Source organism: Vicugna pacos, chromosome 19 (genome assembly GCF_048564905.1).
Source record: "Vicugna pacos chromosome 19, VicPac4, whole genome shotgun sequence".
Lineage (NCBI taxonomy): Eukaryota > Metazoa > Chordata > Mammalia > Artiodactyla > Camelidae > Vicugna > Vicugna pacos.
Window position 1 is genome coordinate 43,273,592 of NC_133005.1, and position 20,146 is coordinate 43,293,737.

The 20,146-nt window shown below is 46.1% G+C and overlaps 2 protein-coding genes across 3 annotated transcripts; both read right to left on the minus strand.

Annotated features, from left to right (window-relative positions):
* Positions 1–188: 188 nt before the first annotated feature.
* ATP5F1E (ATP synthase F1 subunit epsilon) lies at positions 189–3,742 on the minus strand. The gene is made up of 3 exons (XM_072944492.1): positions 3,584–3,742; positions 1,774–1,904; positions 189–333 (listed from the first exon to the last, which is right to left on the minus strand). The coding sequence occupies exons 1-2, from the start codon at positions 3,613–3,615 to the stop codon at positions 1,781–1,783; spliced, it is 156 nt and encodes a 51-aa protein (XP_072800593.1). The 5' UTR covers positions 3,616–3,742; the 3' UTR covers positions 189–333; positions 1,774–1,780.
* A 587-nt stretch (positions 3,743–4,329) lies between these two features.
* Positions 4,330–13,856, minus strand: PRELID3B (PRELI domain containing 3B). Of its 2 annotated transcripts, none has more exons than XM_072944493.1 (6): positions 13,694–13,852; positions 9,731–9,899; positions 8,428–8,517; positions 7,912–7,982; positions 7,689–7,791; positions 4,330–6,357 (listed from the first exon to the last, which is right to left on the minus strand). In XM_072944493.1, exons 1-6 carry the CDS (start codon positions 13,723–13,725, stop codon positions 6,238–6,240), a joined length of 585 nt encoding a protein of 194 aa, XP_072800594.1. In that variant the 5' UTR covers positions 13,726–13,852; the 3' UTR covers positions 4,330–6,237. The 2 variants fall into 2 exon arrangements, with proteins under 2 accessions (XP_072800594.1, XP_072800595.1); XM_072944494.1 differs by lacking the exon at positions 4,330–6,357 and adding an exon at positions 6,924–7,052 and having other exon boundaries at positions 13,694–13,856.
* Positions 13,857–20,146: the final 6,290 nt, after the last annotated feature.

Sequence of the window (20,146 nt, forward strand, 5' to 3'; positions counted from 1 at the left end):
GTTCTGTCTTGAAAAAGAGAACTTTCTATTTTGAGACATTTTCAAAATGTCTCCTGTATCCCTTTGGTCACTAGATATGATATCTGCTCCCCGCTTTAAAAAACCCCAATTTCTCCGGTCGTAACCCTGCAGCTGTGCAGTCCCTATAAACAGAAAGTCTGACGGACACCAAAAACCAACAGCACGAGTGAGCCACACTTCAGTTTATTGGCATCGTCAACCTATGAGTGAGACAGGACGCTTCCCATGAGGTGAGATTGTTCTCCCTCTGCCATCACACGTGCCCACACAGCTTCCCCTCAGAAGGGCAGCATTTCAAGCTGAAGTTGGGGTCTAGGAGGAAAAGAGAAAATGCAGGTTGTCAGTCCGTCATGCTTTCTTAAAGATCCAGTATGCATGGGGGAAGTAACTTCCTTATAATGGAAGGGACAATATGACCGTGGTTCAGTTTACTCAGGTGGCGATAAACCTTGTCTCTCAGCTGTAAAGAGTGCTGGTTCCCGTGCTCGGCCTCAGTCCAAGAGGCACTTCCCTGCTAAGGAAGCCAAACGTTCTCCTGGCAATGCAAGAAACACTCTTCCTTTAAAAGATGCTAAGGTCCCCGTGCTGAGGTGGCAGGGCCACCTCCACTGCAGGACATAGAGAATGGTCGTTCTGTTTACCTTCCTGGCCCCAAGGACAACACAAGGGCAACGGAGTTCGCTGCAGAAACTGGCTCAGCCATGCTGCAGGCAGAGGCCGACTAATTTTTCTCAGCTGGCTCATTGTTAGAAGAAAACAACTGGACCTAAAACCAGGTCTCACTACTTAGAATTAGGAGATTAGACAGAGAGCCCCAAGAACAAGGGGTAAATTCAAAACACTGCATCTCCAGACCTGTAATAAAATATTTACTAATTCAAAATGAAAATGAGAAGTGCCTAGGGGAGATGGTTCCAATAAGTAAGATTGCTCATCACCACAAGCTGCCAAACGATTAATATTTATCACATTTCCTTGCTACTGGGGGTCTGAGGCTTTTGTAAAGCAAAACAATAAAATTAAATCTGAGAAACATATCTGGTAATTGGCCTCTTTTATCTTTGAAATAAAAGTGTCAAGAAAGTGGTTTAGAGATCAAATCACTTGAGTAGTTTGGAGACAAAAGTCTCAAACTTATTAACTGTACAAAACTGTCTTTTACTGCATAGAATGTAACTCAGCATTGCCAACACCTTTTGAGACGTAAAATGAACCAAACTCTGAAACCACAGCACATTTAGCAAAGCACTGTTCACTGCGGGGTCTTGCAGACTTTGGTGCTTGATAGAATAGTGGGACCCTGGCTGTACCTGTAGCCCTTATGCTCAGGAAGCAGTGATTTGTGAGAACATTAGCAGATGTGGGGGAAATAAAAACTCAAAGAACTGTAATTTTTCATGCTCCTGAACTGTTATGTAACTCCAACAGCAATTATTAAAGTGGGGAGTCTATCCTCTGAATTACTTGATTTTGTGCAGACAAATGAAACAGGTTTAATTAAAATAAGCATTGCTAAATGAACTGAAAATCAATGTGCCAATTACTTCTGCTTGTCAGGACCCCGAAATGACATCCTTTGATTACACCACAGGACTTCTATGAGCTGTATGCCTTAAATGATTGCCCCATTAACTTCTAAACGTACTGATTGATCAGAAATGGACAGGCCTCAAAACTAAAATCACTTTGATTTTAAAAAGTGCTCCAAAAACTTAAAATGTAACTCTTTTTCTAAATCAATCAGCAACTTACAGATTATTTATTCCTTTTTCACTTTCACAATTTTTACGTTGCTGCCAGAAGCCTTCTCAGCGTTTGCTCTGAATTCTGTCTTCAGGGCATCTCTCACTGCTTTTGCACAGATCTGAGAGTATCGGATGTAGCTGGGAGAAAAGAAGAGGCAATATAAAGCTAATTATCAATGATCCAGCCAGACTGGCCATGTCACTGTGTTTTTGTTTTTCTTCCTATGCTTTTAATTTTGGTTTGAATGTACTATGATTGTAGACCTGAACTTAAAAATGACCTAATGTCAAAAGGCATCTATACAAAGAAAAAGACCAGAAAAAAATGTATCAAAGTCTTAATTCGGGTTAGAATGGGTGATTTTTGGTTTTTCTTCTTTGTACTGTTTTCTCTCTTTAATACGTACTGATTTAAAATAAAAAAGGCATAGAAGCAAAAAACCAAAACACAATTCACAGCGCAGGAAATATTCCTAAATACTAACAGAGGCTATAACGTAAGTGACTTTTTTCCCACTTCACTACTTAAAATTTACTATTATTCTCACAAGGTTTTCCTGAGAACACTGGATTCCGTTTCCTAAGCCTGCTGTTGAGAACGCTTCTCAGTCAAGGTTTCTAAGCTCAACTGAGAAGCCCTTAGAGAACATCATCAACTCTAGAAAATACCTAACAGTCTGCTTCCTGTTTGGTAGATGGACTCCTATCAACATCTTATTTTCCAAAAGATGTCAGCTCACTTTTTACACTTTTTGAAAACAGGAAGGAGGGGGAGGGTGCCGACTATATGCTCATGTTTCAGACTTGTTTTTTTGGGCCAGAGGTAGGAGTTCCAATTCCTGCTTGCACTGTTACTAACTGGTGACCTTCAGGCTGTTCAATCTTTTCGGCTAATTTATTCACCTGTAAAAAACAATAGAATAAAAGAGGGATAATAATATTTGCCCCACTGGTACTTGGGGGGAGGAAAGACAAAGTGTGGAAAGCAAGGATCACCACCCTTGTCTTGTAGGAGGTGCTTAATAAATGGTACCTGTGACTGGGATCATCATCCTTCCACTTCTACAGAACCTCGCTTGACCTGGGAAGTCAGAAAACTCCTGGGTTGCCCGGTCATATAGCCACAGAAAGTCACCACTAGAAGGTGCTAGTCAATCTGGCTAAGTAACAATGTGTGTGAGCTGGAGCCAGGTGCGCTCACGTAGGTCCACAGGTGCACAGGTAAAGAAATCAGGAGACACCTGGATGCACGGTTTCTCCGTCTCACTAGAAGCCATGTCCTCAAATGGGCTCCGTATCTGAGCTCCCCACGCGCTAGCACTCACCCTTGTGGAGTGCCCTTTACAGTTTACTCGTTTAACCCATAAAGTAACCTGACAGCAAGATGAGTTAATTAAAAAAAAAAAAAGCGTGTACATCTTGACGCTGGAAAGAGAGGTCAGTTATGGCGAGTGGTTATAGAGACCTCTCTTCACTCCGAGTTCCCACGTTTCAGGTGCCAATGTAACTTCTCCAACGTGAGGTGATCCGGCTCCCGAGGGCACCGGCCCTGCCCGGGAGGGCCGCTGACCTGGAGCAGGCACGGCGCTGTCGAAGGCGGTCATGGCAGCGCGCAGGGCAGGTGCGCGCAGGTGCACGGTCGGCGCCTGCACCTGGAGGCCGGGACCCGGGGACGCCAGACCCACGGCCGCAGGCCGCCATCTTGGGCCGCGCTCGCCCGCCCGCCCCCCACCCCACCGCGCTCCGTGACCTCCGACCCCGGCCGCGCCGGGCCCGCCCGCGCCCCACTACCCGCCCCTCCCGAGGCCCGGACCTACCTGAGTCCAGCCTGTCGCCAGTAGGCCACCATGATGTCGCGAGGGTGGGCGCGCTGGGTCAAGTCGCGAGGACCGGTCAACGTCGGCTCAGCGCAAGGCCCAACTGCCGGAAGGTCAGGCCCGGGGAGCGGAAGGGGCGGGGCTCCGCGCCTGCCAGTCCCATCTCCTCCGGCCCCGCCCCCTCCCGGGCGGCCTGGCTGCCCCGCCGCTGACGCCCCCGCGCCGGGAGCCAATAGGGGCGCGAGGCCCGGACCGCAGGTGCCAATCCCCGGGCGGGCTGCCGGCCGCGCCTGCCTATTGGCTCCGCGGGCCACGTGTTTGTGCCCCGCGGGCTTCCGTAGCGCCCGGCCGGCGGCCCGGCGGGAGACGCGCAGGAGGGAACCCGGGGGTAGCACGAGACGCGGCGCCGCGGCCGGTGTTTCCCCGCCGCCCGGCCCCGGGGTCACGGCGGCCAGGCGGCCGGGCTGCGGCCCGCATGGAGCACCAACCCCAGTTACAGTGAACAAGTGACCCTCGGCGGGTCCCCGGTGTGACAGCCCGGGACGGGGCGCAGGAGACCGTCGGGGAGACAACCCTCGACTCGGGGCGTCCAGCTTGGACGGAGACGATCTCGCCGTGCGGCGCCCGCTTGTAGCCTGTGGCAATTAAGCGCATTACTACTAGGAAAAAGTTTGTTTTCTTTTAGGAAAAACATAACTTTTGCTCTTTACAGTTATTGAAAACAAATTATAATCAGGAAAAACATCGTAGTTAAAAGGAAGTTTTTATTAACAATAAAAGTTTTTCTTAATTCATATAAGATCCATCTTTAATAAAATAGGAAAATATGTTCCATAGTCCGAGTCTAATTCTAATCCATGAGCACTTTGTTCCAGGTCAGTCATCGCAAATGCTTTCTATGTTACTTGTAGTTAAACAGGTATAAGCCACAGACTACCAGCTACTTAACTAAAAGAAGAAACTGCTGGAAAATAAAAATTTATAGAATTTTATCATTGGATCAGAGTAAAAAAAAAATAAACAGGATAAAATTTTGTTTAGAAATCCTTTTATCGTTAGGGTGTTACCCCTTTCAGAACAAGTATAATTTTCAGAAATTATACAAGGCAACTTATCAAATATCAGTATTTAGCAATGTTTTGCTTAGCTGAAATTTTAATTGTAAAAACCATCTCTAGTTACAAAAAAAAAATCAAAAACCTTATTGGCTTTAATCTGCTTTTATAAATGTCTTAAGAATTTATAAGCTAAACAATATTTTAAGTAGAAAACCAGTAATTAAAAATAGTTTGGAATACTATTTTTGTGGTTTATATACATATTTTAACTGGTTTCTTCTACAGGAATCCGGACACTAGTTTATCACATTAAGCATTGTAAAATAAAGGCAAGAGCTGACCACCTTCTAACAAAAATACTCTGCAACAATTCCAAGTATCAAAGATATTCTTATTTAGTGGTTGATAATTTATTACCTGCTACAAAATACAAAACAAAATACATTTACTGTGTTGTTTTTCAGACTGCAGCTGCCCTCTGGCATCTAAAGCAAGGATTTCCCATAAATAAAAGCTGCAGTTAGTTTAGGTCAATGCTTTTTTCTCCCTATTATTTCTTCTCCACCGTCCCACCCCTGGCAACAACACAGTCTTATTAAAAACATTAAGTACCTGGGATTTATGCTTCAGATCAAGATATCATTTGAGTAGTTTCAAATGATGTACAGCTCTTCACGTAAAAAAAGCTGTTTCATGGTCACAATTACTTCAAAAGTAATTATATTCAAGTAACCTGACATATCATGCTTTAGCAATTACAGAGCCATGATTTTGACACATGGCAATTTATAAGTTAGGCAAATGTGAAACGCTAAAAGATGTGAACAGCTGTTCTTCTGCTTAGTGCTGCAAAATTCTGGTAATGACTTTATTTTTTTAGTTAACAACCAGCCCACAACACAGCATACTAAGTCACAAAGTACAAAGCCAAGGAAGGTGATACCCTTACTAAGTTACAAGACTTTGGCAAGTCAATACAGTACTCTTCAACACAATTCAAGTGGCATTTTTGTTGGAGTCATTTATTACTTTTGTGATAATTTTTACTCCAAGACTGTTGAGTACCAAATTAAAACACTGAATTTTAATGGTAGTTTATAGCAGAGCAAATTATTTATACGTCTTCTGAAAATTAAACAACTTCTCTAAACTTTAAAGTGAGTTCCCTCATGAAAGTTCTTGAAGTTTACTGCATCAGAGCAATTGTGTGTATGTAAGAGGTGGCTCTGCTTTGTTCTGGGGTTGGTCCAAAGCCAGGTAGACTTCCAATATGTGAAAAGCTTAAAGATTCTACCTGAAGGAGATTTAATAAGCCAATACCAATTTTCAAGTACTTTTCAAAAATTGTTAAATTTTCACATAAACCCTGGAATCCTCAAAATTAGAGACAGTCATTTCAAACAAAACTAATTTCAGATGATCCGTTTTATTTAGAAACCCTGCACCTCTTTGTTTTGATCAAGTCACATAGCCTTTCTTTGGCTTATTAAAAAAAAAATCTACCTAAAATATGGTTGTATTTTTTAAATAACAAATAAATACACTGCCAGCTTGCAGGGACCTGGGGAGCCGGGCGCTGTGCATCAACCTTCATGATCATTTCTCTACAAGTGCCGCCGCAGCCATTGGTGTCCTTATGCTCCCTCTCGCTGAAGCCGTCAATTCTTCAATTTCAGCATTTAGTTTATGTATTACCCATTCCATTGCTTCTCGACCCTTAAAAAAATCCAGTACATTTATTGTTACCAAGTGAGAGCAAAGGCACATATCAAATAAATGGCATATCAGGAAGTAACAAGGAGCATCACAAACCTCACCATAACTAAACCTCACTAGGAAGGATGGTTTTTATCTTTGCTTTTTCTTCTTTAATGTTATTTACCAAATATCAAATGCCTTGAGCAATGGGCTTGGTCTATACACACTGATTCTGTATGCAAAAGATGTTCTCAAGAGTCTACAATTAAATGACAGTGACAATGATTAGTGATCCCCCTTTGGACTGGTGAGGTCAAACTCCTTTTTTCTTTTTATGTCCGTATTTTAAACCAAAACCCTGTACAAGGCTGTGACAGATCTGGCCCCTGACTTCCTCTTCAACCACTCCCTCCTGCCACTCTATGCAGTTCCCTGAGGAACAGAAAGAGGAACATTCCCTGCTTCCTGTCTCAGGGCCTTTGCACATGCACTGCCTCTTCCTAGCATACCCCTCACAGCCTACCCATCCCTCATTCAGAACTTGCTAGAAACATCACTTACTGAACACCCATTAAACACTCATACCTTTCTGTACTTTTCCTTTCCTAATGACGTGTTGTATGATTAATGTCGCCTTCCTCTTAGCTCCACGAGGGCAGGGACCACGTTTGTTTTGCTCCCCGCTGTATCCCCAGTCTAGCCTAGCACTCTGCCTGGCACAGAGAAGGCATCTATGAATATCTTTTGACTGCTAAATGATTATATTAAACACGTGTTACAAAACAGTGCATTAGGCATCTTTCTCTAAACTTTATTTTAAATCATGCATTCTCAGTGGGGCAAAAATTAGTTGAGGGGGCGGATGGAGAAAAATCTCACTCTTTTAACGTATAAAACACAGGCATATATATCTACATATCTATATCCACAGATACAACCTGTGGTATTAATTCCATGGGGTGGGAGATGATAATGGGGAAAAAAAAAAAAGGCTCAGAATCAATGTGTCCAACAGTGACACACAGCTACACACCATCAGCATGCCCCATGAGCTGGGCCCTAGGCCTCGGGCCTTCCATGTGGGATCGCATTCACTCTTTATGCCCAACCAAGTGAGGTGGGTCATCGGTCCCCACAGACAGGAAACGGAGGCAGAGAAAGACTCACTTCAAGCCCAGGGTGAAAGGCTGGTCACAGTTACAGTGTGGGCATGACTCCAGGCGCGCCAGATCCCAGAGCCTTGTCAGTAACCGCCCCCCACCCCAGTGGCTGAGACTCAGCTCACAAGGACAGCTCTGGTAGGGAACAAAACCCAGGAGTAAGAGCAGGTGGGGAGCAGCCTCACTTACTTTATTCGCATTTGAAGATATTGTACTTGCCATCAGTCCTTCAAGGTAACTCCCAAGACTGACCCCTTTCACAGTGATTATGGCTTCTTGCGTCAAAACAGTTCTGGAACAAAACACATTCACACAGTTTCAGGATGACCTAACTTTCATTTTTTAAAGAAATATTTGATAGAAAAATTAAAACACACTGTAAAATAACTTTGCTAAAACATTTTCTACTCACTTTTCTGGGTCTTGAGGATGTGGTTTGTATATAAGTCTCTCATCTACTGAAACCATATTTGTAAACGAAATCTATAGAATCAAAAAAAAGCCACATCATTTTGGAAACCAAGATTGAACACATGTCCAAAATTAATTCACAAACCAAAAGCTTGCCAGCTAAATATACAAAACAACAACAAATAAACCACTTTCATGTTACTGTGTAAACAGAACTTTTCACTATGTATTACTTCCTTTTATTAAAAAAACAATAAATTTGACAAAAGTATTATAATGGTAACAACATGCACGAGTCCAAATTCATTTCATCAAGGGCCGCCCCTTAGAAGTGATCAGCAGGCTCACCAGGGCGGTGAGGCTGAGCTGCGAACAGGCGGAGACAACAGGGCATGTAAGCTCTGATTTTCTAAACCAAAGTCAAGAAGCACACATTCATTTGTATATCAACTACAAAAGAGAAGAAAAAATTTAGCAAAATAGTCTAAAAATAAAACAAAAGGGAGCTCACACTTACATTAGTAGATTTCAGTTCCATTGTTTTCTCTACAGGATCCACCACAGAATGCTCCTGCACGTACGTTTTGGTTCTTGCTGCGCCAATAAGCTAGGTCAAACACTCAGAGTTAGTAATCAGAGGAGGCAGGCCTTCTCAACAAGGGTATCAACATTTTATTTGAAGGTAAAAATGTGTTAATATCTTGAATCAAAAATCTGTTTCATAAAAAACACGAGGAATCAGCAAAGGTCAGAAAGGAGGCCCATTTAAGGGTAAAAGGAATTCACACACATACCATGGAGATGAGACTGTCAAACACTAAAGCTCTCCTCAGGGGCAACTAGCACCCAGCCCACTGAGAACGCACGGGGAACCAGGCAGGATGCTGAGACCACCAGGACGTGACGGTGGAGCAGCGAGCCTGGAACGTGGAAAGCGTAACATTCGGGGGAAACGTGGCATCGAGAGAAAGGAGCGCTTCAGAGTATCTGTCAGTTTTTCCTAGAGCAGCCCAAGGCAGAGGATGTGCGGCTCCATTTGCCACACAGAAAACCAGCCCTCTCACGGGGGAGGGCAACACAGCAACCCTGCAGTGCCCCCGCGCTCGGGTCCCAAGACTGGCCCAGTCGTGCTCACAGCTGTGTCCCCACCACCAAGGGCAGTGGTTCGGACAAAGGAAGCAGTCAGTGCATTTCTGCTAAAAAATGCGTCCTTTAGCTTTCTGAGTGGGCCCACCTTCTAGAAAGAGAACCTCTACAGAAAACGGGGTCCACTTATCATAGCAGGGTTCTCTCACATTGTGATAAACTGGCATTTCAGGTTTTTGCTGGTGAAACTGGCTCACTAAAGCCTGCTCATTTGTGACAGCACAGAATTCTGTTTTTAAATGTACAGGGAGAAGGCCCAGATCTTGGAACAAATGGGGCAACAGCAACGCCCGAGAGTCTGCTCCTCACTTGCTGTGCCTGTCCCTCCTCCATCAACCACAGCAACTGCCAGCCAACCACCACGGCGACACCGGCACTGCCACATCCACCGAGGGCCTCAAGCTGCTGGCAAGGTAGGAAAGGCAGAACCAAACTCTGCGATTACAGAGCATCAGCTGGCTTCCTTCAGAAGGTTTTATCAGGTACCTTCAAGAAGCCTGTAATAATATTTCCAATTCATTATACACTCATAACTCAAGTTTATTATAATACAATTTGAACTGATGCAAAAATGACATTCAGAATCAGCTCCCACAACCTACTTGAAATTATAATGTGGTTTAGAAAACTTCTCTACAGCAGTCACATTCCTCCAGGAATAAAGACACACTTACAGACTTCACGATGGAAGGCAGTCCCCACTCTGTGCTGAGAAGTCTGTGGCTGTGCAACTTTCCAGAGGGATCTATATGTCTGTCCAATACATCAACTCCAACCACGTTCGGGTTCATAGGGTTTGGGTACTTCTGCATTGCAGCTGTTGTGACAGTTTCCCATGGGTGGCTGCCAAAATGAATCAAAAAGCAAACATTTAAAAATATGAATATAAATTCAACCATTTTCATAAGCCATCATTTTTTATAATTGAAGTTTAATTAATTTCCCTAGGGAAATTATTTTCTGAAATACTGACTGAAAGATCACGATTTGCGGGGGCTCAGACTGCATCTCGGATATGTACAGGCCTCAGTATTTTTTTCAGCACACAGGCTCTATGGTACAACTGATGCCTAAAAGTTTAAAGTAACCTACAGAGCGTTACAATACAGTTTAAGTAATCTTTTCTATTCATGTGTCCACTCTCACATATAAATTTTGTTTCTAAAAATCAGATTCATAAAAATGTATTTAAAAATTATGTCCTACAGAAACAGACAGCAAAAAATGTTATCATACCATTTATTCTTTTATCTGACCCTTCTGTGAAGCTATAAAAAATTAGTAAGAGTCAACAAACTTAGAGGCAATGTAAATTCTTACAGGGATTACAAGACCCAAAGCATTACTGTTTCAAATACCATACTATTAAAAATGTATTTTTCTCTATTAAGGTTACTTTCCTCAAAGGAGTGATTTCTGAGTTGTTTTGAAAAGGTCACTCAATACAACAACATGTTTTTTAAGGTGTTGCTAATGTGCTATTTTCTAATATTCTCTCCTAATAAGCATTTGCTTATCATTTAGGATTGAAATGGTAACAATATCATGGAACTTACAGCATCTTTATATTCTTGAAAAAGCACATGTACTTGGGTGATTCAAAATGTGATGTACATTTGTTCTCTTCACAACTTATCTGAATAAAATGCTTGTACAGAAGATACCCTACTCAAAAGAGCCCCTTATTAGCCACAATGAGCATTAAAAGTGACTTAGGCCACCTGCAGTCCGATTCCACATGTCTGCACTGAGAGGAAAAAGATGAGATCTGGAGATGATGTTTCAAACTAGTTACCGATAAACCACACAGCATTACTTTTAATTTCGATAAAAGCAAAACAGGTACACAGTACCCTACTTCAACTTTTCAGAGAACTAAGCCTGACAATGCTTTTTGTGGAAGGAAGGAAAATCTCAACCCCGTTCATTTCTCAAAACCCTGGATAACCAGTGATTTTATCGTTAATGTTTTCATTTTTGCTATAACATTATATACAAGTGAACCTCATTCTGTTTTTAACCTCAGGTCTTATTCATCAATCAGTGCAGGTATATAAGCAGAGCTATTTCATAAATCTAACAAGCCCCCACACACAGAAGAGACACAGGCCAAGCACTCTGACTGTTACCAAGGTAACTATCTAAAATGAAAATCAGATGAGCCCTCCCCTGAATCCATCTAGTCATATACCACGGTTGGCTGGCTTCCTCACACTTCTCTCTTCCCCCCACTTCCTCTAAAAAAATTAATAATTGTATGGCTTCAGGGTGGTTATGCATGATTTGTAATTTAGTCCTGTCCTCTCTGAGCCAACCTGAAGAAACTGATGTTGACTTAGCTTGGACTGAGACTGCTTTATGAAACATAACTAGCTGAAAAGTTACAAAGGCTGCATATTATGATTAACAGTCTTCCAGCAACTCATTTTAACTGAATTAATGTAATTATGTGAAAAGACTTCACAGTGGAAGACAGTCAAAGATGGCTCCAAAGGGCAGTCAGTAGAACCTGGTGATGGCTTAGAGAGCTGTCCAGTTTTTTTAACCTATAAAACCAGGTGGGGAACACTGTTAACTCTGCAAGGCAGCAATAATGTCTTGATTTATTTGCCGAAGTGTAACCAATCTAAGGAACAGTTAGTTCCTGGCCCAGAGCAAGCTTTCATATTTTTTGAAGGCATCAATGAATGATTTCAGCTGGATACCAACTACATGCTAGGCCTCAGAAGGACGTGTTGGAAAATCAAAGGTGGGTAAGACACAGAATGATCACTTAGATGTTGTTGTTAGTAACATCCTTGAGATGGGAAACACAGGGCGACTGGAGCCTGAGGGACATGTGAGTGGAGATACCTGCTAAAGCCTGAAATTAAGGATTTGAAGTTCAAGAGAGGCTGGAGCCCAAGGTACAGATTTGGGTGCCATGTATGTGCATGTATCAGCTGGGACCTTGATCAAAAAGCCCAGATTATCTGGGGAGAATCAGGACCAGAGCTCCTTCTCCCAGGACAGACACAGCATTTACGTGAATATGTCTATCTGCTGGGAGGAGAGTCCCAAAGCGGTCATCAAATTTCAGAGAGGTCTGTGACGAAAAGAGAGAAAGAAAGATTAGGAACCTCTGATGAAATGCAAGATAAGAAGGCCAACAGAATTTCACTGAACATTCACACTGAAGGGAAAGTAGAGAGGGAAATATTAAAGAGAAGGGCAGAACTGGGGAGTGGGGGGTAGGGAACAAGCCAAAGAGAAGAGTGTTAAAGTTCTAAGGAGATACAGCTTGTTAAAGCATTTAAACCCAGAAGAGCATTGCAAAGAAACCACCCATGGTCCCAAGGGCTGAAATGGAGTAGTGAAGAATGTGACCAGGTTAAAGAACATCAGAAAGACTACAAATTTAGGGTCTTTTCCCCCCAGAAAGGCTATAAAATATTAGACAGAAAAGAAGTCTTCCCTCTGATTCTAACTTCCTATACTTTCCAGGATCCAGTGGACTCTGGGATGTGTCTGATTCACGGAATATGTATAAGGTTACAACCTCTTTTAAAAATTGCCTTCAGAAACATTGTTCAAAACAATTCAAATGGTTGGACTAAAATACATTTCAAAGCTATAAAAATTAAGATGGTGTGGCGACAAGATCAAGTTCAGTGGAACAGGGAATAGGGCAGATGGCTCAGAAATGGATTCAAATACAAACCACAGCAGTGTTCAGGGCACGGGTGACACTTCAAATCAATGAGAGAGAAAGGTCAGTCAATAAAGAGTGATGAGATAATCGATCAACTATCTGTTTAGGCAAAAATGATATAGCGAGTTAAATGTGTGGTTCTTTTGTACAATGAATCACGGACCCAGAAGGGAATCTAATTATCAGCGTTCAACAGATTTAAGGCCTATTTTCGTTACTAAATATTTCTCGCTAACCCAGAGATGTTAATGAACGTGACCTCAAAGACATCTTACACCACCAGGCCCTGATTACACCATTACCTTCCATGTCTCAGACGAAAATGGGTAACCCAAGGTCACACAGCTTGTTGAAGCCAGAAGTGGACCTTGGACTTCAATTCCAAGGCCATAAATTGCAATTCCTCAGGTCAAGGAAGTGCCAGAAAGTTTCGCCTCCCCGTCTCCTGAGCTCACGCTAAATCCACATTCCGAGGTAAGGAACTCCACCCAAAGATGGTGGGGAGACTAGACTCAACAGCCCACACCTTGCTCGGGGGTTCCTCGGCTCCACAACCCACACGGTGCTGCAAGGCCTGACACGGCAACGAGGGGCCCTCCCACTCCGAGTGCAGTGAAGGACCTCGTGCTCGGCGACGCCCCCAGCGCCCGAGGGGGCGTCCCCGGGAGGATGACCGCCAGGCCCCTCCTGGCCGGGCGGGGACTGGGCCTGGAGGTCAGGCGCCTTCTCCCCTGGGGGCCCACTCCTGGGGCGTCCCCGGGGTCGTGACCTTGAGCCCCGCCGCCAGGGCCCCAGGAGCTCGGGCCCGGCTTCCCCTGCTAGGCCCGAGCCTGGAAGCTTCCTGAGAGGCGCCTTCTTCGGCCTCGCCGCGACTCCAGGCCCGAGCTCCCTCCCACCCCGTTGCTGCCCCGTGCCCCCCGCCGACCCGCCCCCGCCCCAGACTTACTCAAAGACGTGCTCCGAAGTCCAGATCTTCATGGTGCCGGCGACCTGCGAGGTGTCCGGGCGGCGCTAGGGCACAATGAGGCGAAAAGGCCACTCTTGCCCCCGCCCCGCTCCCCAGCCACCCCGCAGGCCGCCCAGTGCGCACGCGCCGTCGGGCCCGACGCGAGGGACGCCCCGACGCGCTGCCCCACGCCCTATCCCGGCCCGGGCTTTGCCCCAGCCTTGCGCGCGGCGCAACGGAGCCCCGCCCCTTAGCGCCCGGCGCACCGCGCCGGCGCAGTTCCGAGGGTAGCGATCCGGGCCGTTCGAGCGGCCGCTGTGCTGCGCAGGCGCGGCACCGGGCCTGCGGTCCGCCCCCTCGTGGGCGTCGGCCGGAGCGCGGAGCTCTGGGCAGAGTTGGGCCGGGTTCAGCCGGTTCCTGGGCTCGCTGGGCGCCTCGCCTTGTCTCCTCGCTCCCGGCCGGCTCACGCTCGCCTTGAGTTACGAGGCCTGTTGCCGGATGCAGTCTGCCCGCTTACACCGACAGTCCCGGTGGTGGTCGGTGTTCTCTAGAGAAAATGTTCATGGCGCCCCATTAGAAAATTCCGGCTACCTCCTGTCTCAGCTCAGAATGTGGAGGGTCCAAAGGCAACCAGTCAGCCAGCTAACCAGCCAACCAACCAACCAGGTAATCAGCCCTGGGCGCATTCCACTTGCCCGCGCAGAGACGTGGACGCTCGGTGGGGAGAAGATACAGAGTGGACACGCAGAGGCTCACATCAGGTTTGAGTAGTGCCCAGTGGAGGGTGCAATTAGGAAGCATGAGTGCGCGATGGAACAGGCGGAAAGCTTCCTAGTCCTGTGTTTATGGGATGTGTCTTAGCTCAGATGTCACTGCCTAGAGAGCCTTTCTTTCATCACCCTTCCTCAGCAGATTCTCCAATCCCTAGTTCGTTCGTCACAATTTCCTGTTGCATTTTTCTTGGTACTTTTCACTCACTGAGATCATCTTGTGTATTTGTTTAACTTCCTCTCGAATTGGAAGCCCTTAAGGGCAAGGATCGTACCTGTGTTGCTCGTATTGATTCTCAGTACCTTGTGTAAAAGCTCAATGGCTATTTATTGAAAAATGAAATAATCAGTAATTATCTGTGGAATGAATGAATTACTGAAATCATCTACTTTATGTTTGGCTTGCACTCGACTGTAAGCTCCTGAGGGCGAGGCTCTTGCCAGACTTGTCCAACCGTCCCCTATACCTACATAATAGTTGCTTGTTGCATAAATGAATGACTAAGATGTGAGGGGGCAGTCAGGAATGGCATGTGGTTGCATCCACAGATGAGCCTTGTTCAGTGGACAACTAGCTTTCAGGATAAGCCCTCCCTCCTCGGCTCCGCACCATCCTCCACAACCTTGTACCCACTACAGAACAATTTGCCATTTTAACTGATACCTGTGGAGGAAAATTTTTACATCTGGTTACTAGAACCACTGCCTCATTCTTGTTCTTAGCTCCTTTGATTATTAAAACACAAATAAAAGCCAGGTTAATACAGGAGGGAGGATAATTTTTAAAAAATAGCCAAAGTCCTTTATATAAAGAAATAGAAGGGGAGAGGGTAGAGCTCAGTGGTAGAGTGCATGCTTAGCATGCACAAGGTACTGGGTTCAATCCCCAGTACCTCCATTATAAACAAACAAACAAACAAATAGCAAGAAACAGAAAAATTACATTAGACAGAAGAAAATAATATAATTGGGTAGCTGGTAGGTGTAATTTGTGGTAACCAGGACTTAATAAAAGCCAGAAAACCTACAGTACCTGGAGTGGTACCCAGGATTTAAAAGAAAACAAAACACACACAGAAAACCTACAGTACTTAGAGTGAATTTTTGGGGAGGTGATGCTTTAAGGGCTGCTGAGAGTGCCTCAGCCTGGATTAAGATGCAAAGTTAACGTTGCTGGGTGTCAGAAACACTGATTCAGGAACCACGTGCACAGAACAGCCTGTCCCTGCTATTCCTGGAGCTCCGTGAAGCTGTTCACCATCCAGGATTCCTGTTCTGTTTTTGCTAGAGAATGTTATTCTGCCCCACCAAGTTCAAAATTTCTGTTTTTTAAAGTTGTGAAAATTAAATGACACCTACCCCACACCCATATTATACTCAATACTCAAGTCTGTTGATTTCACTTGCTGCCTGTGAGTGTTAAGGATGAGGGACCCCAAGTCTGGAGATCTAGGCCCAAGTATCTTTTCAGCATGGAAGTAATACGACCTTGGACTTGGACTTGGAGAGCAGGAGCTTTACAGAGATAATCTCCTGGAGCCTCACTTAGAAACACACGGAGGAAACGGATGGTTTATAGATACCTAAGCCTTGTGTTACTGACTGTGCCCCTCACAGAAACAGGGAAGTCATTAGCAGGTCATTAATTTGACTCGAAATTAAGTAGGTGACTGGCACTTATGGCACTTACTTACAGAGGTGACACACAATACCCAGATCTCCAGGCCCTTCCCTGTGCCTTACAGGGGTGGGGGGAGGCGGGGGAGGAAGTTACAGATGGGATTCCTACCAGCAATGAACTTCACATCTGGCTTAGGAGCCAAAACACGAGCCAAGAAATAATTAGAAGATATTTAAAGCAGGGTTAGGTGTTCAGAGCAGAGAGACCCATGGCTGTGAAAGGCAGCTCCCCTGTGGAGGGTGGTGGGTAGAGCATCCTCCTGGATCATAGAGAGGATTTGGCTGAAGGGCTGAGGTCAGGGGTTGGGCAGACCCACAGCATCAATGGTACCAGGCCCATGTGCGTGGGGCGTAGAGACAGGCCTGGCAGGAGAAGTGGATGAAGTCACGTGCCCCAACTTCAGCTGGGTGCTAGCTCCTTTTATTCCCAAACTTCAGTCATTCACATGCCATCCTCACAATTTGCCCTGTCTTCATACCATCTGTTCCATTATTACTTAAGTTTTTTATATCAGCTTTTTTACAAATACACTTAAAATGAAACTTTATATAACTGCTGCCAAAAGAAAATTGGTAATTTCCCCCCTGCTTTTCACTAAACATGCAACTATTAAAGTAAAACCGAAAGCCAGTGGGCTCTCTGGTATCTTTCCTGACTCCGGTCGTGGGTGTGTCTCCCGTTGGGGTCTGTTTTCAAGCTTCTTAACCACTCTTTACCTCTCATCCACTCTCTTCAAGCTCCAGATCCATCTTTTCCTCTGAACCTCTCAGCCATGACCTTTGTCTCTGAATTTAACGTGAGCTCCTTCAATTTCTCACCCCCCTCCTCTTGAAAATGTCTTGTAATCTCGTTAATCCTCTTTGTATTTCTCTGGACTCAGAGAATGTATTTTCCTCTCTTCAGTCTTCTTGCCTTTGCTCTTTGTTTATTCAGCGAACAGCTACAGATCTCTTCTCGGCCCTCCCTGTGCTCCTGTAGCTTACACAGCACCAGCGGTTCACAATCATGTTTCCTCCAGGAGGCAGGTGACAACGTCTGGATACCTTTTTGGTTGTCACATCTAGGGAGGGGGTGCTGCCTGACAGAGGTCAGGATGCTGCTGAGCACCCTGAAGTCCACAGAACAGACAGTGCCTCCACAGCAAAGAAGCACTTGCCCCCAAGTGTCAGCAGTGTCACAGCGTAGAGACCCCAGGCTTTGGCGAACAGGCTCTTACAATCTAGACTTACAATCAGATGGGTCTAGCTGTCTGGACCCCATCTTTGTCCTTCCAGCGGCCAACTCACCTGCGCCCTGCAGCGCCGTCGGTTACCAGCTGTCCCCCCACAGGCCGCGCGCTCCGGGCCCCTGAGCTTCGCGCCTGGTGCTCTCTGTGCAGGAGGCACTTTCACCTTATTTGCTTTAAACCGTCTCACTCACGTCTTGGGATATGATCTCAGTGTGCGTGTGTGTGTGTCCGTCCCCACAGCTGCAGTCAGAGTACAGAGTGGTGACTCCTGGCTTAGTCCGTTCACACTGCTGTAACAAAATGCCACAGACTGGGTGGCTTATAAACAACAGGAACTGATTTCTCACAGTCTGGGGGGCTGGAAGCCCAAGATCAGGGTGCCAGCATAGTTGGGTTGCCAGCGTCTCACTGCATCCTCGCGTGGTGGAAGGGGGCCGGGGAGCTCTCTCAGGCCTCTTTTTATAAGAGCGTGAATCACTCATTTGGGAACCTCCCAGAGTCCCCACCTTCTAGCACCATCACGTTGAGCACTTGGCTTTCAACATGAACTCTGGTGGGGGACACAGCCGTTCAGACCGTGTCAACCTCCGGGTGATGGGGAGGGGAGGGCTTCCTTATCCAGCTCTTCATCTTCTGAGTCCTTGCTGTCATGCAGCCATACTGGGCAACAAGAATCAGTCAAGACAGGAAACTATTTACCCCTGAGCCAAATACTCAGAAACTTGGTGCCCATTGGAAACACAAGCCTAGACCCTCACCTGTTAAATTCAAGTGTTTGCTGGTTAGTCTCTCACTGGTTGGTTGTGGATGAAAATGTACCATAAACGGTTGGAAAGTGAAATGGAAACTCTGGGAAAGGGTGCTGGGTTTCATCAGGTTGAGCAGGTGACGTCCAAGGCCTGCCCTACCACACACGAACCCCCCGGAATTCCTGTGGAATTAAGGCCATTAACAGCCAAGAAGAGAAAATCGACAAGAGATGACTCCCAAAGTAAAAGCGTGTCATACGGCGACGAGCTGCGGAGCAAAGCAGTGGGAGGGACCCCCAGGAAAACTAATCAAGTCCCTGGCTGTTTCTGCAAAGATCTCCATCACCGTGGCGGGGCTGTGAGATTCAAACACACTGTGCAGCGCTTTTTCCAGCTTGGTGGGGAAAACTGGCAACAATTGGCACTTGATTCATTCTATGTAATTAGAATTTGCACAGTTACAATTTTAACCTCAATTGTGTGTCTGTCTCAGTACATATAAATATATTACCATGACTGTGTATAGATGTGCCTGTATGTGTATATAAACCTATTATGGTTATTTTATATTCCACTTTTCAGGGTAAAGTCCTAGCTATACTTTTTGTTTTTCATTATTTACTATGAAACTTCGGTGTTAGTTGTAAGTGGATCCAGTGGGCTTACTGGGCACCAACTATACACTAAAATGAGGGCTTTCTTAAACCCCAAGACCTGGCTACTCAGGGAGATCCTTTAAAGAAAGATGCAGAAGTACTTAGGGTGAGAAGCGGTAAGGGGCAGAGGTGGAAGGAGGGGAGAGGAAGCTTGAGGCAGTTTTAGGAAGGCCTCCCGGCAGAGCCCTGTGCACACACACTCACTTTCCGCTCTGTGACTCAAGCAGCCTTTGTAAGTGGAGGGCCAGAGGCTGCATGGCCGCAGGGGGAGCCGGAGGGGAGCGACCTGTGCAGCCGAAGCCCCGGACTTGGGCGTCCTGGGGCCTCTCCTCCTTGGGGAACTTCATTGGCCTGGAAGGAGAGATCAGAAAGCGGGAGGGACTCAGGCCTGCAGGGATCCTGAGCCCTGGAGCCCACCCACCGCCTCTACAAAGGGGACCTCCCCACCGCAGGAATCTCACGTTGCTCCTAATTCAGCACGTGTGGTGGGCCAAATCAATTTCGTTCCCACTGGTGATTGGAGGTTTTGGGTAGCTATCCAGAGCTTCCGACCTATGTGATTTTTTTCCTGCTCCCTGTCTACCTAAGTATCTAACCAAGTTACCCCTAAGTTCCTGTCATAGGAAATGAATCCCTTCTCCCTATTTTGACTATTCCAGTAACTCCTCATCCTGAGAAATTAAGGATAATTCCTTAAAGCTAAACCAGTTTGTCTATGAGCAGTCTTCCCACGACCTGGCAGTCCTGTCGGAACCAGCTTCCCTCTCTGTGTTGACAGCTTCTACTGCGGCAAGACTCCCTCACGCACGCACCCGCACACACAGGCGTGACGCCCAGCCAGACCCAGGCCGGGACGCCAGCGCGTCGTCACGACACGCGCGCTCTGAGGTGAACGGTCCCGGCACTCCGTCCTTCCGTGGTCATTTCACGCTTGGTCCCTGTGAGCACACCAGGAGACGGAAGGGTGGGAGGAGGCCCCCGGCCAACCGTCAAGTGTCTGAAGGCAAGGCAGGGCTCACAGCAGGATCCACAGAAGTGTGAGCAGCCTTTTCCCTTTTTCTTGGAGAGGACATTTCTTTCTTGAGGTCACCCAGACTGTGACCTGCTGTTTGGTGCCCATGGCTGACCTAGCAAGTTGACCGCTCGCCTCTGTGTCCTTGAGGGGTTGGGGGGTGACAGTGCACTGAGATCCACCTGCTCTGTGAGAGATGTAACTGAGTTTACAAAAGAGGCTGGCGGAACCTGGCTCTTTGCTGTCGAGTTTGGCAGACTCCTCCATTTTGCTGGAGACAAATTAGTTCTCTGTCTAGCCTGGAGGCAAACGGACCAATCCAGAAGCAGACCAGGCTTGTAGGGGTTTCCCCTTCCA

Coding starts and splice junctions, on each gene's coding strand:
- ATP5F1E (XM_072944492.1), bottom strand. CDS start 3,615: ATGGTGGCCTACTGGCGACAGGCTGGACTCAG. Junction 1,905..3,583: donor TGGCGACAGGCTGGACTCAG/GTAGGTCCGGGC, acceptor CTTTTCTCCCAG/CTACATCCGATACTCTCAGA.
- PRELID3B (XM_072944493.1), bottom strand. CDS start 13,725: ATGAAGATCTGGACTTCGGAGCACGTCTTTGA. Junction 7,983..8,427: donor TGGAACTGAAATCTACTAAT/GTAAGTGTGAGC, acceptor TTGATTCTATAG/ATTTCGTTTACAAATATGGT. Junction 7,792..7,911: donor CATCCTCAAGACCCAGAAAA/GTGAGTAGAAAA, acceptor GTTTTGTTCCAG/AACTGTTTTGACGCAAGAAG.